This window comes from Dioszegia hungarica (genome assembly GCF_025882075.1).
Source record: "Dioszegia hungarica strain PDD-24b-2 chromosome Unknown MKK02contig_19, whole genome shotgun sequence".
In the NCBI taxonomy this organism is placed as follows: domain Eukaryota; kingdom Fungi; phylum Basidiomycota; class Tremellomycetes; order Tremellales; family Bulleribasidiaceae; genus Dioszegia; species Dioszegia hungarica.
This window is the reverse complement of record NW_026515776.1, coordinates 224,339-247,354: the sequence shown is the minus strand read 5'-3', so window position 1 is coordinate 247,354 and position 23,016 is coordinate 224,339. Positions and strand designations below refer to the sequence as shown.

Here is a 23,016-nt window from a genome sequence, read left to right as displayed (position 1 = left end):
CCAGCCGGTCAGCCTGTAAGCTGTTGACGCCCTGCATGACACCATCCGGACGGATCGGAGCGGATATGAAACAGCTCCACGCAGCGCGCAGCGCGCAGCCGAGACGCGCCATTCAATATGATTGTTCAGTCGCGCCGATCTGCTGAAACTCGCAGCTGGCCAGCCGAAAAAAACGATGACTGTGTCGGAGATGGAGACAGCTGATGTCATCGTGTCTGATGTATGACTCTGTATTGACCCCTTGCTAATTGCTGACGTGAGATTGGGCGTGCCATTGAGATGAATCCGTTATGAAACGAGATGAAACACGGCTGAATCAGGAAGCAAATGCCGATCAAGTCCAAGCGCAGCTGCAAGTAGTACGACTGGCGAGCTCACTAGCAGCTAATTTAGTACTGCTCTACTCCGTGAGGGGGTGCTTACCGATGTCAAGGACTGCCTTGGGTCCCGCTGATCTTTTCGGCGTAAGCCGCCCCACTGTGGCTCGGTGTAAGTGGGTGTGGGCGAGACGCCAAGGAGCGGAGCGCGGACGCGGACTGCGGAGCTACCAAGACTCTCTGGACAGATGCGCAGGCAGCACATCAGCCCATTGGCGCGGGCGATCCGTGTATCCCGCTCCGCGCGTCACGCTAGGATAAGCGGGGCGAATTGAAGACATAAGGACCAGAGACGGGCACTCCTCCTGGACGATCCTGATCTGACCTGCCCCCAAGTGCAGCGCTGCTGCTGCGCCCCGCTCGAGACATCCAGGGCTTGTACCTACAGTCATCTTTGAGTAGGACTGATTACCAAGGTTTGTGGTAAGAGTACAGTCAGAGGCCGGACATGTGCATCTGGCATCATCCACTCTTCCCCTTCTCCGCCTTGATCCGCATCTCCACCTCCCGCTCCAATGCCTCGTAGTTTGCCCTCGCCAATCCAGGCTCTAGCATCACAGGCGGTAGACTGGGTATCAGAACACTGGCCGGCATCACCTAAGACGAGCAGGCATTGACTCACTCGACGACTTGGCAGTTTCGCACGACGTCCCCTCCACTCACCGCTGCACTCTTCGGATCTTCCTCCCCTTTGGCTTGAGAGCCGGGATACCGAATCGGCGCGGAGAGAGCAAAGAGGATCGAGTGGATCGCGCGTGCTGGCGAAGGCGTGAGGAAGATCAAGATAGGGTAGAACAGGATATAGCTTTGCAGTCAGCTCAGCTTCTGTGGGATCTACCGCCGCACAAAGACTCACCTCAATAACCCCAAGGTGCTCTCATCGGCGCCCACCGCACCCCTAATGACCTCCTCCCTAGTCCACGGCATGATCACGCTCACGCCCAGCACATTGCTCTTCAGTCCCTCTTCTCCCTTCTTCCCCTTCTCCCCCTTGCCTGGCATCGTCCCCGCCATGTCCGCATTTGGGTCCGGTACAGGTACAGACGTCTCCGCCTCCTTCCTATACGCAGCCTTGGCCAGCGTATCCAGTATGAGCTGGAAGTGGCGCACGACGAGCAGCATCGTCAATCCCCGGAGACCGGATATGGTGACGGGTGTATCCTTCAATGGTGTGTTTTGGAGGGACGGGAGAGCGGCGGCCCATCCGGGCGAGATGAGGGTGACGAGGCGGATGGATCGCTCGGCGGGCGCGCGGAGGAGGAAGGGGAGGAGAGAGGTCAGGAGGTGGAATTGGAATTGCGGGGTCGACCAGGATTTTCCGATGCCGTCTGTTGATTGCGCTGGGGCGGCCTTTATCCCCTTACCTTCTGCTCCTTTCTCTTCCGACTGCGCAGAAGGTGGAGAAGGGATAGGAGCAGACGATACTTCCCAGCCATCGCCTAGGACGACCGCATCCACCCTCCGCCCACTCTCGCTTATAGTGCCCTTCAGTCCCGTGCCCCATTTCCTCGTGAAATCCGCGACAGCCGCTGGTGTCCGGGGCAGCGGTTCACAGTGTAATTGAGCGAGGTGATTACTTTCTGCCGAGAGACGGAGGGTGTGGATGATGGTGAGGAGGTCTTCGGGTAGAGGAGAGGCGAAGGGGGGAAGAAAGAGGATTTGGGGAGGTTGAGGGAGGTGAAGGAGGTGATGGATTAGCGACAGAATGACCGGGGAGGGCGGAGCCTGTGGGTTAGCTGCTGGAATGCGTGTCTCATAATGAGGCACAGGAAAGTGGCGTAGAAAGAAGATGCTCACAACTATCAAGATCATCTTGCCCGTCCAGTCCCTCTCCCACGTATTCCGCCTCCCGCCCGTCCACGCCTTCAAGACGTAGACGCCCAGTATGACGATGGCGCCGCATATCAATTGATTGGTTGAGACGTAGCTGAGGTACTTGGCCACATAGTTGACCGGCATATCGAGATGAAGAGAGGCAGGAGAGACTGGAGTTGAGCGATTGAGCGACGACGCACGGCTACGAAAATTAAGCTTTATGAGGAATGTGGAGTTGTCGCGACCGCGCTTGGACGCGTGCACGCGTCGGAGGTTGTCGCTCTTGACTTCATACGATCTCCCACCTCGCCTCAGCCCTTCTCTAACTTGTGCTACATATACGCTCGTTCTCAGCTCAGCAATAATGGCGTCACGCATTCCGCAAGGGGACAAGCGGCCCGTTAGTATTAACGCGTCGGAGAATGACCTTCCGGCCAAGCGGCATAAAGTCAACTTTCGAGGGGAGCCTCAGCAAGGACATTCGGGAACTGGGGTACGTTGAGCTGTTATTGCGAAACGACCATCATCCGCTGATCAAGCACAGCCCTCGACAACAAGGTCGGCCTTAGCAGCCGATACTGCTGCCACGAGACCCACACTACCTCCCGGTCCAGCAGGCATTTCTATGCGCCCGCATCCTGTATACGGTTGGAACCACAGCGGTCTCGCAGCGTCATCCAGTACCACTCCATAATCACCACTGCTGCCACTCCGCAAATGGAGTGAGTTCAACCTTTGGTAGACCATAAATCTGCTGACTTTGACAGACCCGACCACCTCGAAGAACGTCTCGGAGGGCAAGTCCTACCACGACTTTCTGAAGCGGTTCCGAGGCGGATCCAGATTCAGCTCGGAGACTGTTCTGATCGAGGCGGATGGAAATGTGCCTGAGCTGGCGATAGGGGCCGCAGAGGGCGCAGGGAGGGTTTGGACAATGTACGAAGGGGAGCTCCGGCTGCCTTATTCTCCCGAACTCGACGGGAGGGACGTGCCCGAGTACACCCAGGAGGAAGTCTTGGGAGCTCTTGGCAAAGTCCTCCTCAAGAGCGGGATGGCGACGGCCGAAGCGCAAGAAGCTGGGAAGAGGAAGAGGGAGGCTGAGGCGGCGGTCCGAGCCGCTAAACCCCGGATCACCAAGATCGATGTAGCGATCAAATTCGCCTGTCCCGCCCATATGGCTCGGAAGGAACGAGGCGAACGATCGCGTCGCCGTCCCGCCGCGCTCGACTTCGAGGATTCGGGCGTTCATCCCTACGACGTCTATAATAACGATTGGCGGTTCTCGGCCGAGGCGATCGAGAAGCGGATCCTCAACGAGGCGAAGCTGTACTCGGAGAACCTACAGAGTATAGCGGGAACGGCGGTGCCTCGCTACTATGGCTTGTGGAGCACCGAGGTGGAGGAGGGGACTGTGTGGATGATGGTGCTGCAGCTGTTGAGCCAGCCAAGACCGGAGGATGTGGAGCTGGATATGAGGGTCGCTGATCTGCGGTACTCGACTCGGTATGTTTTGTTCTCTACTCGCTACAAGCGAGAGTTTGGCTGACCTTCCAGGCGGGGGATCTGCTCTGCCTACACCGAACTACACAGAGCCAACGTCGTATCACGCGACATAGACATTCCACACCTCCTGACCCGATACGATCCCTACGCCGCTATGCGTTTCACCATGAACATGCTCTCCCGAGGCTCGGCCGCTGCGATCCAACCACAGGGACCGCCCAAATTCTTCATCATTGACTTTGACCAGGCGATTGATCTGGCGGGCATGCCGGAGGAGGAGCGGCGGAAGGCGATTGACGATGAGAGAGCGGCTTTGGGGAGGAAGTACGGGACATGGGATCAGACGTGGGAGGACGTGGAGCAGGGAAGGTGGATGATTCGATGGGGAGATGAGGGTGAAGACGAAGATCAAGTCATGGCGGACTAGGCCGTTCGTGCCGGGATCGCGACACCACTTGTCATGCAGCCAGCTAGGAGGTCGCGTGGTCCTGCTCATGCTGTTGATCTTGCATATTCTCGTCAGCATGTCATGGACGGACGTCAAGTCGCCCTTAACGCCTCTACCCCAGACCTTGCAGGGGGTTCCAAGTACTGAGGCGCTGCACGCTACACGCACGGTCCTACGTCATCGGCCCTTTGCTGCGTTTCTTGCGCGTCATACCTCCCTCCGCATAACCTCAACCTTCTCATCCTGCTGCTTCTCTCTTCACCCCCCATCACCCACCATGTCGACCAGCGCCCCCAGAGCGACCCGCTCAGGCATGTCCCGCAAAGCATCCAGCTCTCCAACAGCTCCCGGACCCCCCGTCACAGCCCGCGGAACATCTATGGCTCCCCAACTCGCCAAAGACAGTTCGCACCCCTCCAACCCCTTCCAAGTGGACTTTGTCATCCCCTTGGACATCTCGCTTGGGAAGTATAGCACCGATCGGAACAGGATCCAGAAGGAGGTACGGGATGGGTACGAGCTGCTTCTTCGGCAATTGGAGGAGGAGGGTGGATTGAAGATTGCGAGTCGGAAGGGGAGAGGCGCGAAGGGGAAGGAGGAGGTGTGGGTGTTTGTCTCAGCGGGGGATGAGAAGATCGTTGAGCTTGTAGAGCGAGAAAAGTGAGCTACCCACACGAAACGACCCGGAATTAAGCTGATATACCAAGGGAGCAGGATGAGCAGCACAGTCTCCCTCCTCATGCGCACGCCGTTCCCCCGTCCCCAGCGACTCGGATCCGCCTTTTGCATTCTCTCCTGACCTCTCCGCCTATCCAACACGGTCTCGGTATCACTCCCGGAGAGGGGAGATGGAGTCGCGTCAAGAGCATCGCGGCGTTGCACGACGACGAAGCCAACAAGGCTTGGCTCAAGCAGTGGAGCTTGGGCGGAGACTGGAAGGTAGGACTTTTGAAGGGTCTGGACAGCGAGCATGCCGGTCTTGGATCTCACGTACGTCCATCTGCCTATCCCCTGGCTCAGCTGACATGACAGCAACCCCCACCCGTCCACCTCTACTTTGACTTCCTGACAACCTACACCCTCTCCCTCCTCCCCATCTCCGCAGTCGGCGCCCTCTTCTGGCTATTCAGCGCCGCCGACTCCTACCCGCCCCTCTTTGCTCTCTGCCTCTCCATCTACTCTCCCATCTTCGTTGCCTTCTGGCGAATCCGGGAGCGCAAACTTGCCGTGCGGTGGGGGACTAAGGGATGCGAGAACGTCGCAGTGGGTCGACTTCGGCCCGAGTACGTCGCAAACCTGGAGAAGAGGGACAGCGGTGCGGGGGGTGATGTAGTGGGCACGGTGCAGAAGGGTGACGATATGAAGCGGGATCTGAAAGTAGCTGCCAGCGTGCCGATCATCGCACTGTGCGGGGTGGGGCTGGGGGTGCTGTTGATGGGTGTGTTCTTGTTGGAGGCATTTGTCAGCGAGGTGTATGAGGGCGTGGGCAGTGGGGTCGTGGTGAGCTTACCAGTCCGCTGCCACGATCTAGGGACTCTCAGCTCACACGATAGCCCCTGATCCCGACGGCTGTGTTCGTCCTCGTTGTCCCGCAGATTGTCGGCCAGTATCAGAATCTCGCCAAAGCGCTCGTCAAATGGGAGGACCATCCTACTCCTGTGGGCGCCGAAAAGAGTCTGACCGGCAAAACCTTGTGCGTCAACTAGCTCCATTCCTAAAAGGGCATCAGCTGATGGATCAGCGCCATGAATGGTATCGTCGCCTATCTTGGCTTGTTCCTCTCCGCGTGAGCTATCATTTTCCCGCATATTGTGATCTGAAGCTGACAGAAAGCTATGTCTACGCTCCCTTTGGTCAGTTCATCATGGCCAATGTCCAAACCCGACTCGCGGGACACAGCGGAGAAAAGATCAAGATCGCCTCGTCTGCCGAGAAGACCGGGTTGGGACCGCGGACGAGCGGGTCCAAGCAGCACAGCATCAAGGCTGGAAGGCTCAAGGGGCAGCTTTTCGCATACACCGTCACCAATCAGGGTACGCTTCATATCTTCGATGTCCGTCGGGGAGGGGATAAGCTTACACCCCAGCTGTGAACGCCTTCCTCGAGCTCGGGCTGCCTTACATTCTTCGCTTCGTCGACGAGATCCGACATGGCAAGGGCAGCATCAAGGAGGAGATCCAGAAGAAGACATCTGGGGGTGCCGTCCAGCCTAGGTCGGATGCGGATGTGGAGAAGCTGTTCTTGGATAAGGTGGAGAAGGAGCTTGCTCTGCCAGAGTATAACCTCTTCAGTACGTTATTTATACCCCGCCTTAAACAGAGACAAGCTGACATGCGTAGCGGACTATGCGGAGATGGTCACGCAGTTCGGCTACGTCGTGGTCTGGTCCTGCGTCTGGCCGCTCGCGCCCGTCTTTGCCCTCCTCAACAACTATCTCGAGATCCGCGGGGATGCGCTCAAGGTGACACAGCACGTTAGGCGTCCGATCGGGGACCGAGTGGAGACTATCGGAAGTTGGCTCGATACCCTCGTACGTCCCTTTCTCGAATATCTATACAATTACTGACCCATAACAGAGCATCATCTCGTGGATCGGAGCCATCACCTCCTCGACCCTCATCTACCTCTTCCGGCCCACCACGGCCCTCCACTCCCAGACACCCAACCCCAATGTCCCCGCTACCGGCTCAGTCCACCTTCACTCCATCGTCGCTACGTACTCGGACTCGCCGACTTTGCGAAAGATCCTCCCGACGTTGGTCCCGCTCGTGGCGATTGCGCTGGCGGCGAGCCATGGGCATATCGTGCTCAGATGGGTGGTGACGGAGCTGGCGGAGCGGGTGTTGTGGAGGGGGAGTAAGGAGCAGGTGGAGGTGGAGAGGATGCAGGAGAAGAAGGGTGGGAAGAAGATGGTACAAGCACGAGGGGAGAAGGTGGAGAAGACGGAAAAGAAGAGGTATGAGAGTCAGGGGCTGAGAGGGGGATTCTGGAATGGTGGAGAAGAGGGTGCGAGGGAGGTCGGGCGGGTCGGAAAGGCCGAGTAGAGCTGGAGCACGAATATGTTGAGCGGACTAAGAGGGGAGGGGGTATCTGACTATAGATACTATACTTACGATCATAGACGATACACGCTATGAGATACGACTGCTTGCTGAACTGAGCTAGCAGAACTCTCACCGATGCTGACGCTGAAAATTCCTGTCTTGTGTGTCGCCCAGCTCCGCCTTTCCGACACCTCGTGGCTATTCACGATATATCAGGAGCTGACAGCTGTCTAACCATCGGTGTCACCAATGCAGGTCTCCGCGTCTGCAGCCTATAGATGGAAGCGGTACTGATTTTGATAGCCAATTGGTACTTAAATATGACTCTGGATGGCTCCGTCAGAGCCTAGACAGCAGGCCGCCTGTGTCGATTGAGCGTGGCAGAGGTGCGCGTATACTTACTGAGCGCCACACAAGCGTCACGAGGTTGGAACAATGATGACATGACAAAGTTATTTACATCTGGTTGGCATATATATACAGGGGAAACTTCAGACGGATCATTGGGGAAGTGGAACAAGTGCATAGCGACGTCAGTGTCGAGGAATGTCTCTCATGGTATAGAGCATGACCCGATCATTTCTCGTCGCCAGCTGTTGGATCAGTCGACGGGAGGAAATTGAGCGATGCGCCGTTGAGATGTGGATGGGTCAAGGAAGCGATCATAGCCGCTTGGAGCTCCCACGCAGTTTCACGGTCAACAGAATTCAGGATCTCGGACCAGTAGGCGAGATACTGGCTGCTCTTGGATCCCGAATCTGCAATGAGCTTCGCCGCGAAAGCCTTCCGTACTTCGGCCGACACTTCTTTTTTGAGGCGGCAGGAGACGGGTACTTCGTCCCCTTCATCCTCCGTGATACTGAAGTTTGACGTCAGCCAGTCCCATTCGCCATGAGTGTTGAGATTGATGGGTGTGTCCCGCTCGAATGGCGCAAAGTCCACAGGGTCCGCGTTCGTACCATCGGAAGTGATGTGAGAAGCCATGTTGCTTTGGAATATCTTGGTAAAGTAAGTGGGCAGAGGGTTGGAGCTTAGGCAGGGTCGCGATAGAAATGGAGTGCGGGCGGACGGAGGGAGGGAGGGAGGGAGGGAGGGAGGGAGGGAGGGAGGGAGGGAGGCAAGAGACGGGGGTCGGGGGATCGACCTCATATCCTGATGCCAAGGCCCTCGCAAACGACTCGACTACAATGCTCCTTACATTTTAGCCCCTTTCTGCCCCTTGATTGAACACCAGCGCGGAGACACTGCTTGTTATATAGTGACTGTACTGTTCCTCCATTCTCTCAAAGGCTAGCTACGAGATTCAGATCTATGTATGCGATGGTGCGATCTCGTTCGCGATCGCGGCTATCCTATGTTATGACACCACACGCCCCAGACAGCGGTAGATTGCGGCTCGATCATAGGCGGAAAGGAATATAGTCGATACATTCATGTGCCGCCAACAACGCTCGTCCGTTGTACTGGACTGCACTCTGTTGGCCCGTTTGACCACTATTTTGGCGCAATCGCCAAGAACATTCAGCCTCAAGGTCACAGCCTGCGACGTGCGAGACAGACCAGATTCAGTGACCCGCGTGTACACTAGGTCAGGTCCCACTTACTACGGTTGTCGAGATGTCCTTCCATGACGGACCCAGGTCCTGGAGGTTCGGAGCATGCCAGAAAGCCCCAGCCGCCTCCTTTACGGCCCATCTCCCACCCACAGCCCCTTTAGACCTCCTTTCAGCCCCTTACTCCTCTCTCATACGCCCCAATGCAAAAGAAAGGACAAATAATCGACCCGTAGGGATTGTTCTAGGGACAATGCACGGGGTCGTGTTTGAGTTGGCCAGACACATCCCTGATCAGTTTGACGGAGGGGCTGTGCTTAGCTATAAGAGTAGAGCTCGGACCTACCTCTTCCCCCCTCTCTTATCCGTCTTTCCAACTCGTACTTCATACTATCATCCTTCTCCGAGGCAGACACCATCACGTACCTTAGAAGCATAACAACATCTGACACCATGTCTGCCCCACACCTGTCAGTATCCCTCCCTAATCCCCTTCACACAAGTATACTAACAAGCAGTGGCGCTCCCGTCCCCGACATGCCGCCCGCCCCACCCGCCGCACCTCGAGGCTCACGCACCTACGTCCGAGGCGACCTCCTCGCCCTCGCCCGCTCGTCTCTGCCGCGCACCATCGAGCCCCCTTCCTCCCTCAACCAAATCCCCGAGCTGCTCCGCATGAAGCGTCACGGGTCCGATGCCTCATGGGGCGAAGACGAAAGCACCAGCGATCTCCTCACGGACGATGCGCCCTCTATCGCGCGGGCCCTTCTCGCCCCTGACATCCCGGCCCCGACGGAGCACTTCCGAATCGTCCCCTCCTCGGACTCCATCAGCGCGAGTGACCTCCTCTTTGACTACTCTTCCCTCCATGAAGCCGATGCGAAACCGCCTGTCCTCATCGACTTTGCGGACCCCTTCGGTGGTAACGGAGCCAACGGTGGCCGACGCGCAAGTAACGCCTTCCAGTCGTTCCCGCCGCTCGTCCGATCCGACTCGGCAGGGAGCGACTCGTCCACTCGCGCCATCCGCCTCGGCGAAAGTTTCTCGACTTTACGTCTGTCGACATCGGGGTCCAGCTCATCCCTTTCGTCCTCATTCTCATGCTCGCCCGTCCTGCGCAAGGCGTCGCTGAACCCTTATGCTGCTCCGTTCCCTCTCCCGGCCACTACGCCCAACCTCACACTCTCAAAGAAACCCGTCCAGGCCGAGTCGGGCAGTACGGGCATCCCGTCCCTGCCTCTCCCGCTCGCTCGGGCGCTCCCCGGCCTCAGCTCCCTTCCGGCCAAACCCGGTCCTCCTCCTCCTTTCTTCGTCAAGAAAGAGGCGGCGACCCTGCCCCAGCCGATGGCTCTGCCCGATATCAAGCCGATGGGCTCCGACTGGCTCGCCGAAGAAGCGATGTCGGGGAATGAGCGTCGCCGACGCGCGAGCCAGATGGGACTGGGCGATCAGCTTCCTCTGCGCGCGACGGGGAGTCTGAGCGTTCCAAAGTCCATTCCGAGTGCACTGGGGGCGGATCCGAGGTTCGGAAGTCAGAGCATGGGTGAGAAGCGCCCAGAGAGGCTTGTCAAGCTCGGTCAGAGCTTGAGGCAGAGTATCGCCAATAAGGGCCAGCGAGCTTAGCCAGAGCCAGAGATGAGTAGTGTAAGAAGAGACGATTATCGATGCATGAACAACCTGTACCTTATCGCGCACTTCTCCATTTACTTCCTCTACATACCCTGGGCAGCCTATTTGTGGTAGAATCGCACGACCATGACGCTGAGGTTATCCGTCGAGTAGCTGGCGAGGGCGTGCTCGAGGAGGCGTTTGGCAGCTTCTTGCGGGTCTTGGCAGCTCCTGATGAGGTCGACCGCCGTCTGGTCGTCGCAAACGTCCCAGAGCTGACCATTAGCTTGTACCACAGATGTCGAGACAGAAGGACCTACACCATCACAGGCAACAATCAAGAATTCGTCATTCTCATCCACGACAGTCTCGGTGGTATACGGCGAGCCGACCACAAACTCCTTCATCGACGTATCGCCCAACGAGCGGGTAACAGCCAGCACGCCTAGCCGTCAGCCGTGCTCTGGCCCCATAAAACCCCGACGGGCAACTCACCGTTGACCCGATTATTGAGCACAAACCCGCCCGCATCGGTGATCCGCTTCGCCTCCTGCGTATCACTCCCTTTATGATCGTACGTCAACCTGACACTCCTCCCACCACGACAGAGCACAGCCCGCGCATCCCCCACATTCGCTGTATACAGCACACGCCTCATCCCCCCCTTCTCTTTATCCGCCTTCGCCTCTATCGCCTCCACCCGCCCCTCGGTCGATTCCTCCGCCTCCAGCTCATCCGAATTACGCTTCTCGGTCCCGGTGAGCCCACGGACAAAGTTCCGGAGTCGCCGACCGGAGTGTTTGCGCTGCATCGAGCCGGCGCCTTGGCTGTTTCGGCGGTCCCCGCCGGCCCCGGCGTCCAGCTGCGCTTCGAGCTCTTCCTCGCCTTTGGACTCCATGAGGCCGCGTGGGGAAAGACCAGGGTTGGTGAAGCCTTTCGGCTCGCTGTCGGTAACGTGCTCGCATCGGAGCAGAGCGACGGCGGCGGTGGAGCCAGAGGAGGACTTGGCGGATTGGGAGAGGCGTGAGATGCGAGTGTCGACGACTTGGAAAGTTTGGTTTAGGAGATCTGGGATGGGCTGGTCAGGCGATGCTAGGATTGCATCAAGCAAGTACTGAAAGTCAGCTCTGACTCCAGCGTTGGAACCTTAGCTCACCTCGTGAAAGTTCTGCCCACACCACTCGGCCGCATGCTTCCCCGCGTGTCCATCGAAAACAGCAAAGTACCCCTGACCCTTGATGGCTGCAAAGTCGTACACGAAGCTGTGAGCGTCTTCCATCGCTCGGCGACAGCGCTTGTTGCGGTCCTCGGCGACACCGACGCGGAAATGGAAGGGGTCCGAGGAGTCGGAGGAGGAGTTCGGGGTTTTGGAAGCGGCGGGATGACGGTTGAGCATCTGAAATGTCAGCTAGTAGCCTTGACCTGGACAGCAGGTGCGGGACGTTTGAGCTCACACCATAGGTCTCTGTCCCCTCTGCAGTAGTGACGGCCTTGCTCCTTGCGTTCGGACCATCGCTGAGCCCGGCCGGGCGCTTCGTGTCCACTGAAGGCGACGGTGTCTCAACGTCCGACATGGCTAGTGGGGTGGTGGTGTTGCCTTCTGCGGTGATGCTTCTGAGGAGCATCAGCTGTTTGGCTGGCAGAAGGGAAGAGTCGAGAAGCGGATGAGGCATAAGGTAGCGGGGAGGACGGAGAAGGGCCGTGCGTCCGCAGCCAGGTACGGTTGTCAGGCTAGCCCCGCTGCCTGCACTGCAGTCCGTTCCACACGTTGTACTTCTCCGCGCCGAGCGGAATGCGGAGAGAGGAGGCTTTGACTCACGGTTGACCGCTTCTAGTAGAAGAAGCTGTCTTCGAATGAGAAAGAAAGTCTGATAAGCGCTGTCTATGCGAGATGGAGGGTCTGACTGAAGTAGGAGCGGTAGGAGGGGACTGAGATGGAGATTTAGGAGTTACCATCGTGGAGTGACGCTTAAGAGCACTTGAAGAGATATGTAGACTTCGCCATCCCCATTACCTCCGATCGCCTACACCTGCGGTGCGCTGCGTCCGTGCCCGAACCCCGAGAACCCAGGTGAAACAAGAGGAGTTGACATACCGTTATCAATTCCCAGATCCGCCAGGCGGGGGTGGTCGGGGTGCTTGTTGGAAAGACTGCCGCCGCCTGGGGTGGTCGAGCGGGTCAGGCTCGAGTGTTCGCTCATTGCGTGATCAGGAGAAGGGGGAAGTATGGGTGGAGTCGCGTGGGTTTAGAACTACTTGTCGGGAGAGTCGGCAGGTCGAGAGCCGTACTGAGCGAGCTGAGCTGAGACCGACTGGCGCGATCAGGAGATCTCCAAAGACGTGGTGCTGTGGGCTGAGGCGTTGAGCGGGGGCTACTGTTATACGTTGATGGGGTGAAATAGATGCTACGACGCTGGACAGCATTCCGCATGCATTCGCCCCACCTCAACCAACCCAACGATGACGCGCAGTGACAGAATTACTACAAGGGGTAAGAAACGGGATAACGTAAGCCGAAAGTGGCGCCTGGTCTGAATTTGCCATCCATCTATCCTGCTCATACATCCCAAGCAAGAATCGCCATATCTCATGCATCAAGCCACGTAGAGACCTGCTTCCGGCACGATAATGCGCAGGAGGAGAAGAGGAGACTATACATGCGCATAGAAATCTATCGTGACAGGGAATAGAGAGAGATATGGTCCAAAAAGGGTATGATGGAGGGGGTATCGTACACTACTCGGTTTTTGGGCGGGTTGAGTCAAAAATCGTCGGTAGCGCTTCAGTCAAAGCTCAATTTTGTCCCTGTAGCTTCGACGATCCCACCAGTTCGGGCACCACCACGCGGGGCTCCGCGGCCTCGTCCTCCTACACAAATCAGCAAGATTCTGTAGGCAGAGTCCAAAAAAGGTATGAGGAGCAATGAGGAGTTGAGACGGGGACGATAGATCGAAAAAAGCGGGCAGGCACGCCAGGTGAGACAGTCAAGACACCAGAGTCTTGGCGAGGGGTGTTTTAGGCCAGGAACAAGGGACTAGGCCAGGGATCGGACAGGAAAGGAGAATCAGGGGAAACCAAGATGAAACAGGAGACAGATCAACTCACCACCTCGTCCACCACCACCACGGTCGCTGAATCCGCCCCTTCCACCTCCCCGTCCTCCACCCCGCCCTCCCCTGTCGCCAAAGCCGCCCCTACCACCTCCCCTGCCACCGCCACGCCCGCCCCTGTCACCGCCTCGGAAGCCACCGCCACCCTCCTGTTCAGTCAGCTCAACTCTTAGTAGATTCACGATAACAGGGGCACCAGACGGCGTCGCAGATTGTGAGGAACGAGGAGGTGATAATGGAAAACCAAGAGATGATAGTGAAGGAGTAGAAGATGATGGTGCGAAGCTCAAAGCTTGTGCCGACGGGCAGGCAAGGGACAGGAAGAGGCGATAAAGACGAAAGAGAATGAAGATGGAGAGAATGGAAGAGAGTAAATGACAAGAAGACGGGCGAAAGCGGCTAGAAGACAGAAAAATGGCTCGAGAAGATAGGAGGGGAAAAATGGAGCTCGCTGTCAAGATCAAAATGGAGGCACGTACCTCGCGAGGAGGCTTAGGGCCCGAGTAGTCTAAACGCAAGGACCTGGGCCAAGTCAGCTAGCGTCCCAATCAGAGAGAAGCAAGAAAGACTAGACTGACCTTCCCTCGATCTGTGCCTGACCCGACATGCTCTCGAGTGCCTTGGTAGCCTGCGACACATCACCCATAGTAACGTATCCGAAGCCCTTGGGGGCACCGGATTCGCGGTCGGTGGGGAGACGGACCGACTGAACGTCTCCGTACTCGGCAAAGAGTTCGTACAGCTGATCCTCGCTGGCCGAGAAGGGGAGGTTACCGACAAAGAGGGTGTCTGCGGGGTCCGACTTCTTGTCGCCGAAAGCGGCAGCACGACGGTCGTTGTTCTTGGGCTTGTCGGACCGGCCGGCGGCGATATCAATGTTGATCTCGCGACCGTCAATCTCCTTGTTGGCCATTTCGGTGACGGCCTTTTGTGCGAGGTCGGGGGAGGAGAACTCGACGAAACCGAACCCCTTGGACCGGTTCTGGTCGTGGTCCCATTGGACGCGGCACGAGACGATTTCGCCGATGTGCTGGAACTCGGACTTGAGCCAGTCATTGTCGACGTTCCAGGAGAGCTTGCCGACGAAGACGGTGGATGAGGCGGGCGCCTCGCCGTTGGATTCCTCGACCTTGGCCTTCTTGGCGACGGGTGCGGGTTCAGCTTCAGCCTTGCGCTTGTCTATGGGATCAGCTCGGACTTAGCGAAAATTTGCTTAAAAGCTGAAAATTTGATCAGAAAACTCACTAGCTTTGGGCTTCTCCTCCTCAGCCTCCTCCTCGTCCGAGCTGTCATCGTCGCTCGACTCCTCGGCAGCAGCAGCGGCGGGTGCGGCCTCCTCGTCCGAGCTGTCCTCCGAATCGCTAGACTCCTCAGCGGTAGGGGCAGCACCGTTCGCCTTGGCAGCAGGTGCGGGTGCGGCCTCCTCGTCGCTAGAGTCCTCCGAGTCAGAGTCGTCAGAGTCCGGGGCCTGGTAGTCAGCTCTACTCGGGCAAAGCCTTCGACCTCAACTCACGGTGTCAACAGGGGCAGCCACAACGGGGATGACGTCCTTCTCGTCGGCAGAGCTCTCGTCCTCGCTGTCGGACGACTCTTCCTCGGAGGACGACTCGGCAGGGGGAGGGGTGGGGGTCTTTGCCTTCTTCGACTTCTTGGACTTCTTGTCGGCCTGACAAGTCAGATACAGCTCAAAGACTAGAGATGGGCTGCGAGAGAACATACCTTGGCAGGAGCAGCGACGGGTGCGGGGGCGGCAGCGGGAGCCTTCTTCTCCTTCTTGGAGACCTTGGCGGGTGCGGCGGCAGCGGCCGGAGCGGCAGCGGCAGCGGTTTTGGTGTCTTTCTTGCCCATTGTAGTGTGTGGTGATAGTGATAGGGGTGGGTATGAGATGGATAGGTGAGTTATGGACTGATGGAGCTCTTGCTTTGCTTGCTTTGAATATTTTGAACAAGCCTCCACCGGAACCGATCTGGCTGAAGTTTTTATCGCCGCCGGATATCGCCGCTTAGCCAATCGAAAGTGGCAGTGACGTATAGCCCAGCGCGCTATCTTATCAGTCCAGCTTGGCTCAGCGCTGAAGCGGGCAGCGGTCTCTCCCTGTATCGTATGGGCATTGCGGCTTGCCCGGCCTAGGAGTATGAGTGAGTTGAGTGCTACCTTTCCAGCTCAACGCACCACATTAGGACAAGCATGACCTACTAGAAAGGCTCGACCTGATATCTGGCCCCTCTAAACGTTTGCCACCCGCTCACCGCTGTGTCTCAAGCGGTCCGCCCCTCCCCTCGGGGTTCCTGAGCCTCAGAGCAACAAAGGTTGACAGGGGTCGCCAGACGGTCAGAATCGACTCGACGATCTGCCGAAGGGATGTAAGGAAGTGCCAAGTTGCTCGATAGATTGCGACATGCTAGCCTTCCACGCGTCTCCAGGGCTATATGCTGTGCAAACTCTCAAAGGATTGGCCTTGTCTGCTTAAGAAGGCCAAATGGCCTCTGCAGATCTGGAGTATAAGAGGCGACCACACTGATCCGCCATCCCTTCCTACCACCCCACCAACACATCCTTTTGCCACCCAAATTCGAAATACTCGATTACCGGCCAAAGAGTACACTGATACATCATTCAGCATGTCTGACAAGATCGCGGCCCACTGGGAGGCCGTGCGAGATCCCTACAAGCAGAGGAGCGGGGCACGGGCGAATGATCTCAGCCACATCAATGCGCTGAAAGGGGTGACGGAAAGGTTTTCCGAGATCTCTTACCTCGTTGCCAACCATGGTGACGCAAGAGGGGAGGAGGGCCTACCTCTCCAGTTTGTCGAAGACTGCCCGTATCAGTCAACAACTTTACAGCTTGCCCAAGATTGATCGGGTGGGATACATCGCTAGTCTGGAAGAGGAGCACAAGCAGATGTTTCAGGGGAAGGAAGACTGGCCGGACCGCAGACTGAAGGATCACATGTGGGCTTTCCATGCCGAAGAGGCGACAGGGTACCTCACAGCGCACAAGATCCCAAACCACGAAGAGTGGCAGAGAGAGCACTGGAACAAGACGTACAAAGAGGAGAGGAAGCATACCGACCTGCTGAAAGAGCTGGACGAGGGAAGACCGTACCCCGAGTCCGTGTTAGGAATCTGAGATTCTAGGCTCTCTGAAGCGGGAAGCGAATAGGTAGCGAGGAGGCACCCCTGTTCGGAGGCGAGCTCGGTAGCGAGTAGGAACTCCTATGTCGAGTAGGAGATCCAGAGAGTGCGACGCCTGAGTAGGCGAAATCCCATGCCGTACTGCTTAGGGCAGTGGCGGCAGGTCAATGTGGCGCGCTGAGGGCGTCGAAGCCATGGACCAAGTAGGCTGTGTATGGACTATAGGAAGTCCTAGCACAGTAGGAGTTCCTATGGCGTGTAGGAACTCGTAGGGACTTGTAGGAAGATCTCAGGGACTAGTAGGAAGATCTGTAGGAACTCGTAGGAACTCGTAGGAACTCGTAGGAACTTCCTACACTCTGTAGGAAGTTGTCAGGCTGGAATATATAAGGAGGTCATTTCGAGTCCAATGCATCCTCACTCTGCAGTCGGAAAAGTGTCTTGCCCATCCTGGTCCCTGGAAAAGTTAACAGTCCGAGAGAGTCAAGAGGGACGCTGATCTGAGGCGGGCTTCGGGAAAGACAGAGATCGCTCACACGCTGTACAGGTTCATTCAAGTGGGCTTGCAGGAAAGTCCAGATGGCACGCACAGGCCGTGGACGCTCGACGTTTCTTGGTACAATACGGCGCAAAAAATCGAGGCCATCCCCGCCCTTGACCGAGAGAAGCAAGAGGAGGTTCTGGAGCTACGCACCGCGTTCGTGACGAGACTGTCCAACAATCCAGCAGGAGGCAGTGGAGCGAGCGGTCAGACTGAATTTCATCAAGGCGATCTGCCCGATGGACGCTTGATGTCTGCCCAGTCAGTGTACACTGTGCACGGGGATGACGATGAAGGCTCACAGGCAAGCTTGGCCGCCGGGACGAAGCGAGCCGCAGCTTACCTCGCGAATGCCTACGGCTTCCCACAAGGAGAGGGCTTCCTCGCGCTGGCGATCGCGTACGAGGCTATGGTTTCAGGAGAGCGCGCGAAGACTCGGCAGTTCTACTCCACCCAGTTGGATGCGCTGCTTGCTGAGTTCGGAGATTCCGAGGACAAGGCAGACAAGGACGCGATTCTGGACGCTCAGGCAAGTCTTTGCGTCTGCACGCTGGCGGAAGCGGGGATCGCAATCAATGGCTGGCAGTCCGATTTTTCCGAGCACTTGAAGTCGACTGAGAAGCGTGCTTTGTCCCTACCGGGCGAAGGCGAAGCAGACAGGTACGACATGAGGAATCTCAGAGGGGCCATCAAGGATGCAGAAGTCGCTTGCCTGGTATCCATGGGTGGCGAGCAGTTCGACGTGGAGTGCGGCGGCGCCAAATGTGAGACGTGTGAAAGCGGGGACAGGTGCACTGACCACTGGTGGAGAGGCCTCGACACCCCTGGAATGAAAAGGTATCTGTCGAACCGAGGGACCGGCGGGAGCAGTGAGGCTGAACAGTCTCGCAAACGCTCCGCCGAGGAGGACGGGGAACCGAGCAAGAGGCGACACCTTGCGCCGCCCGATGCCGGTGATGTCTCCCCGGCTGGCAGTTTTGGCATGAGCCAGCTGGACATAGGAGGCAGGTCATTCTCCTGAGATACCATACCGAGATCGATTGTTCACTGACTTGAACAGGCGACTCGGAGGCTGATGATTTCTTGGGACCCCTGGATCTCGAAGCGATAGACTGGCCCTGGGAGAAGTAGTAGTCGGGTGATCAAGGCTGCGCGGGGAGACTCCTTGTTTATATACGCATCTCAAGGGTGAAGGGATTGGGGACGATGAGCACTGTTTGCATCTGGTTCAGAGTAAGCCTACCTTAGTACGTACCGGCACCGGGGCTGCCAGCGCCTCTGCACGCTATCCACACCTGGACCTGCGCCGAGGCGCACGAGCGCCACAGCAACAAAGGGCTTGCGCCCCGTCTCGGAATCCCGGAGAGATATAAGGAGGTGCCAGATTGCGCGATAGACTGTCATGAAGCGCGTCCGAGGCTCTGCAAGGCCAGTGCATGCTGTGCACGATCTCAAAGGATCGGCCTCCTCTGCTCGAAAACGCTGGGCGCCCCAGTGCTGCTTGGGGGTCATAAGAAACGGGCTCCAAGGCGCCCGCCTCTCCTTCCCAACACTCCATCATCCAAGTTTTTGCCACTTTGGATTGATTTTACAATCATCAGTCAAGCATACGTGGTACCTTTCCAATCATGTCTGACAACGACACAGCATACTGGAGGGCAGTGATTGACCCCTACAGGCAGGGGAGCGAGGCGCGCGCGAAGCTCCTCAGTCGCACTGATACGGTGAAAGGGGTGACGGAGAGGTTCTCCGATATCAGTCATGTCGTTGCCAATCAGGCGAAGGAGGAGAGGACAGACTTCCTGGGCGGGCTATCAAGGACCGCTCGCATCAGTCGTGAGCTTTGCCAAGTGCCGAAGGATGAAAGGCGGGCATACATCGACAGTCTGGACGCAGAGCACAAGCAATTGCCGCAAGGATCCGAAAAATGGAAGGAGGAAAGACTGCAAATGCACATGTGGCTGGCTCATGCCGATGAAGCAACGGGGTACTTGACCGCGCACAAAGTCCCGATACATGCGGAGTGGCAAAATGAGCACTGGAGAGTGAATTCCGAGGAGGAGACAGCCTACACCGCTCTGCTCAAAGAACAAGCCGAGCAGGAAGTCGAGGATGATCGGGACCCTGAAAAGGCGAAGGAGGCGAAAGCAAGACTCAAGAAGCTGAAGAAGGCGAACGCAAGACTGCGAACGCTCGCGACGAGGATGGAGATTGCGCACACATTGTACACATTCGTTCGAGCAGGGCTGGGGATGGGCGGAGATGGAACTCACAAGCCGTGGGAGCTGGACTCCACATGGTGCGATACGCCGCGCAAGATTTCCGCCATTCCCGATCTCAAGAAGGAGAGGAAAGAAGAGCTTCTGGAACTGAGATTACGCGCTACGTCTGGATCGGGCGGGTCTGGCACCGGAGCAGACACTGGCACGGAGGTCACTGTGTATCTTCATGGTGATCTACCCGAGGCACGCCTGATGTCGGATCATTCCATGTACGCCATGCATGAGGACAACGATCCGCTTCCGAGCGTGATCGAAGGAACGAGGGCGGCTGCGGCCTATATGGCAGAGGGCTACGGCTTCGCAGGTGACCAGCGCTTCCTTGCGCTGGCGATCGCATAGGAGGCCATGGACGAGGACGGACGGAAGGAGACGCGCACTTTCTACGAGACGCAATTGAGAGATCTGCAGGCTACCGTCGGACAATCTGCGGCGAAGGCGGACAAAGACTCGATACTGGACGCTCAAGCAAGTGTCTGTGTCTGCCTGATGACGGAAGCCGATGTCCTGATCAACTCCTGGCAGAACAAGTTTGCCGAGCACCTGAGGCCGGGTGAGACTCGTGCCAAATTCGGAGCCAACTCGGACGGGACCCGCAGCGAAAAGGACGCAATCGACATGTGGAGGTTCAAACGAGCCATCAGGGATGCGGAAGTGGCTTGCATGATCTACAAGGGAAGCGAGCTGATACGTTCGGACCCGGGGAGTGGCGCACAGTGTGACACGTGTGACGCAGGCGACAGATGCGCTGAGCATTGGTGGAGACGACCTACGGCTCCCGGTATGAGCAGATACCTCAAGGACCAGGGAGCACCCAGGATTGGTGGGCCTCGCCGCCGCAAGAGGCGTGTCGGCGATTCTGGGGAAATGAGCAAGAGACAGCACCTCGCGCCGCCGGGCGATGTCTCTCCAGCGGGCTCACGCAGCAGCTATGATGTGAGCGGTTCTGACATTGGTTTTGAGGGCAAGTCAATTCATCCTCAATATAGCTGACTTACTAACTCGTGCAGGCGGGTTCGAGTTTGACAGCTGTTTGGCTGGCACGTCGGCGTGGTACGATTAGCTGTTAGATATTGGCTACGCAGTAAGAAGATCTGTATATCCGCCCCACAAATGTGGGAAGTCTCGATATGATCATCTGTCTATATAAGACTCCCAATCCTAAGACTCAATTGGCCGTGGATATCAGCGTCGATACCGCCATTTGCGACTCCGCAATTTCCGAGCATAGTGCCTAGATCCCCTCCGACGTCCCGCCCACAATCAATAGACGGTCAGCGAATGTCGACCACCGTCCAAGACCTTCACGTCCAGACGGAGCGAGCTGTGTATGCCCACGTATTGAGCGGAGTACCTGAGGATGGGTGATAGGGAAAGTCATAATGCTGCGACAGGCAAGGCTGGGCCTCTGCGAGCCTGGCATTCCTCAGACGGGACCTAATCACTATCGGCATAATTCGGCCGTTCCGCCGACTGGGTGTGACCCTGACCACCACCACGCGCAAGGTCAAGCAAGCAAAACGAAACCTCTCCACTAGCTTTTGCTCTCACACCTGACCATACTCACCCAGCCCTCATCCAGTCTTAGCTTCTACACGATGTTCACCCTCCCCACCACCCGTGCTCTCGGATCCGCCCTCCGTTCTTCCCAGGTCAGCTTCCTGGTCTCGCTCCCGGAGGACCTCAAGCTGATAAAATAGGTACCTGCCGCGCGGAGATATGCGTCCGCTTTCCAGTCTTCGACTGTGACTTCGACCTTCAACGGGAAGAAGGGTGCCGATGTCAGTCTCTCATCTACCCAGGGGGTTGGACTGGAGATGGAAAATGGAGAAAGGGGCAGGAGCTGACGAGCTAGGGAAATTACATGGTCACCCTTATTCCTGGAGATGGTATCGGTGAGGAAATCGCCGAAAGTGTAAAGCAGATCTTCAAGGCTGCCAAGGTAGGTCATGGCTTTCATTAGCGGAAGACGTGGGGGCGCCGAAGTTGGAGTGGCGGACAAGGGGTGATGAGCATGCGGGACTCGGGACAGGCGAAAAACGCAAGAGCGGAAGGCTGATCCTTAGGCACCTATCTCATGGGAGGAAGTCGACGTTACACCTATCCTTAAGAACGGTCGCACAGTCATCCCCGATAAGGCTATTGCCAGTGTCAAGAAGAACACCGTGGCGTTGAAGGGTCCTCTCGCTACTCCCAGTGCGTCTTGGTTGCCCTGCCGCCCCCGACAATTGTCTGGCGGATTGTAGCTGACACCTCCAGTTGGTAAAGGCCACGTCTCGCTCAACTTGACTCTCCGCCGAACATTCAACCTCTTCGCCAATGTCCGACCATGTGTCTCCATCCCCGGCTACAAGACCGCATATGACAATGTCAACACGGTGCTTATCCGTGAAAACACCGAGGGAGAGTACTCGGGCATCGAGCATGAGGTCAGTTGGACAGCTGCCTCTGGTCTAGCACCCTGATCGGAATGAGGGAGAAAGGATACAGCAAGCTGACTTTCAGATCGTTGACGGTGTCGTCCAGTCCATCAAGCTTATCACATACGAAGCTTCCGAGCGGGTTGCGCGGTACGCGTTCCACTATGCGTCAGAGAATGGGCGGGACAAGGTGACTGCTGTGCACAAGGCACCTATCATGTGAGTTGAGCGAAAACTGTGCCTCTGTTAGGTGGAGAAAGTCGTTGAGCTGACCCAGACAGGCGAATGTCGGACGGGATGTTCCTCACTGCTTGCCGGGCAGTCGCAAAAGATTACCCGAAGATCGCCTACGACGAGGACCTCCTCGACCGTGTTTGTCTCCGAGTACGTCCAGCTCTTCCTCGACCTCACACTGCGAGTGATGTGAGCTGATAATATAGATCGCCACCGACCCGACCCCCTTCGCCGACACCGTCATGGTCATGCCCAATCTTTACGGTGATATCCTCTCCGATCTCTCCGCCGGTCTTATCGGCGGTCTCGGTCTCACCCCCTCCGGCAACATTGGTCGCGACGCCTCCATCTTTGAGGCCGTACACGGTTCAGCACCCGATATCGCCGGTAAAGGACTCGCCAACCCCACTGCGCTGCTCCTGAGTAGTTTGATGATGCTGAGGCACATGAACTTGTACGAGATCGCCGACCGGATTGAGAAGGCTACTTTGGGGGTGAGTCTTTTTGGGTGGAGGGGAGGAACGGCAATGAGAGCTGACGGTATAGACGATCGCAGAGGGCAAGGCTATCACTGGTGATCTCGGCGGAAAGGCTAGCACCAAGCAGTACACCCAGGCCATCCTCGACAAGCTCCAGTAGATGTGAAAATGGCGCAAGGGGGAATAGGGGATAGATCTAGGGTACGATAAAAGGGCATAGCGGGCGAAGTGTCGCAAGTGTCCAATGCATGTTGCGTGTCGCTACTAGAGGTTTGAGGGTCTGCGGTGCGGTGGAGTGAAGGTAGAAGGCATAGAGATGCGGGAATACTGAGATATTGGCTCACCTGGAGGAGCGGAATTGAGGACCCGAGCGGTCGCGTCATCGACGTTGATCACCTCACTTCGCGTGACCGCGTTGGTCTGGTCTACCTTTAGATCTAGCACCGATAGTGACGACGAGTATAAGGA

At 57.2% G+C, this 23,016-nt stretch overlaps 9 protein-coding genes across 9 annotated transcripts; 6 read left to right on the top strand and 3 right to left on the bottom strand.

Moving 5' to 3' along the window:
• Positions 1-839: 839 nt before the first annotated feature.
• Positions 840-2,336, bottom strand: MKK02DRAFT_18622 (uncharacterized protein; the record flags this gene model as incomplete). The annotated part of the gene is made up of 5 exons (XM_053085983.1): positions 840-945; positions 1,000-1,182; positions 1,234-1,727; positions 1,803-2,102; positions 2,175-2,336. The coding sequence occupies 5 exons, from the start codon at positions 2,334-2,336 to the stop codon at positions 840-842; spliced, it is 1,245 nt and encodes a 414-aa protein (XP_052942988.1).
• Positions 2,337-2,614: 278 nt separating this feature from the next.
• MKK02DRAFT_39190 (uncharacterized protein) lies at positions 2,615-4,122 on the top strand (the record flags this gene model as incomplete). The annotated part of the gene is made up of 4 exons (XM_053090476.1): positions 2,615-2,685; positions 2,732-2,832; positions 2,960-3,695; positions 3,747-4,122. The coding sequence occupies 4 exons, from the start codon at positions 2,615-2,617 to the stop codon at positions 4,120-4,122; spliced, it is 1,284 nt and encodes a 427-aa protein (XP_052942987.1).
• A 334-nt stretch (positions 4,123-4,456) lies between these two features.
• On the top strand, positions 4,457-7,187 carry MKK02DRAFT_18573 (calcium-activated chloride channel-domain-containing protein; the record flags this gene model as incomplete). The annotated part of the gene is made up of 9 exons (XM_053085971.1): positions 4,457-4,803; positions 4,851-5,133; positions 5,176-5,643; positions 5,697-5,836; positions 5,885-5,929; positions 5,977-6,176; positions 6,230-6,433; positions 6,483-6,673; positions 6,720-7,187. The coding sequence occupies 9 exons, from the start codon at positions 4,457-4,459 to the stop codon at positions 7,185-7,187; spliced, it is 2,346 nt and encodes a 781-aa protein (XP_052942986.1).
• Positions 7,188-9,193: 2,006 nt separating this feature from the next.
• Positions 9,194-10,363, top strand: MKK02DRAFT_39187 (uncharacterized protein; the record flags this gene model as incomplete). The annotated part of the gene is made up of 2 exons (XM_053090475.1): positions 9,194-9,210; positions 9,259-10,363. 2 exons carry the CDS (start codon positions 9,194-9,196, stop codon positions 10,361-10,363), a joined length of 1,122 nt encoding a protein of 373 aa, XP_052942985.1.
• A 107-nt stretch (positions 10,364-10,470) lies between these two features.
• Positions 10,471-12,549, bottom strand: MKK02DRAFT_18636 (phosphatase 2C-like domain-containing protein; the record flags this gene model as incomplete). The annotated part of the gene is made up of 6 exons (XM_053085985.1): positions 10,471-10,623; positions 10,669-10,793; positions 10,844-11,462; positions 11,505-11,744; positions 11,803-11,976; positions 12,427-12,549. The coding sequence occupies 6 exons, from the start codon at positions 12,547-12,549 to the stop codon at positions 10,471-10,473; spliced, it is 1,434 nt and encodes a 477-aa protein (XP_052942984.1).
• A 592-nt stretch (positions 12,550-13,141) lies between these two features.
• On the bottom strand, positions 13,142-15,306 carry MKK02DRAFT_39185 (uncharacterized protein; the record flags this gene model as incomplete). The annotated part of the gene is made up of 6 exons (XM_053090474.1): positions 13,142-13,216; positions 13,454-13,607; positions 14,037-14,637; positions 14,704-14,926; positions 14,972-15,124; positions 15,178-15,306. 6 exons carry the CDS (start codon positions 15,304-15,306, stop codon positions 13,142-13,144), a joined length of 1,335 nt encoding a protein of 444 aa, XP_052942983.1.
• A 921-nt stretch (positions 15,307-16,227) lies between these two features.
• Positions 16,228-18,157, top strand: MKK02DRAFT_29083 (uncharacterized protein; the record flags this gene model as incomplete). The annotated part of the gene is made up of 3 exons (XM_053087705.1): positions 16,228-16,571; positions 16,750-16,851; positions 17,101-18,157. The coding sequence occupies 3 exons, from the start codon at positions 16,228-16,230 to the stop codon at positions 18,155-18,157; spliced, it is 1,503 nt and encodes a 500-aa protein (XP_052942982.1).
• A 607-nt stretch (positions 18,158-18,764) lies between these two features.
• On the top strand, positions 18,765-20,350 carry MKK02DRAFT_29082 (uncharacterized protein; the record flags this gene model as incomplete). The annotated part of the gene is made up of 3 exons (XM_053087704.1): positions 18,765-19,664; positions 19,758-20,238; positions 20,298-20,350. 3 exons carry the CDS (start codon positions 18,765-18,767, stop codon positions 20,348-20,350), a joined length of 1,434 nt encoding a protein of 477 aa, XP_052942981.1.
• A 663-nt stretch (positions 20,351-21,013) lies between these two features.
• On the top strand, positions 21,014-22,708 carry MKK02DRAFT_34884 (isocitrate dehydrogenase; the record flags this gene model as incomplete). Its single annotated transcript, XM_053089035.1, has 9 exons — positions 21,014-21,067; positions 21,116-21,196; positions 21,271-21,357; positions 21,482-21,611; positions 21,675-21,844; positions 21,921-22,054; positions 22,117-22,219; positions 22,276-22,563; positions 22,616-22,708. 9 exons carry the CDS (start codon positions 21,014-21,016, stop codon positions 22,706-22,708), a joined length of 1,140 nt encoding a protein of 379 aa, XP_052942980.1.
• Between the last annotated feature and the right edge of the window lie 308 nt (positions 22,709-23,016).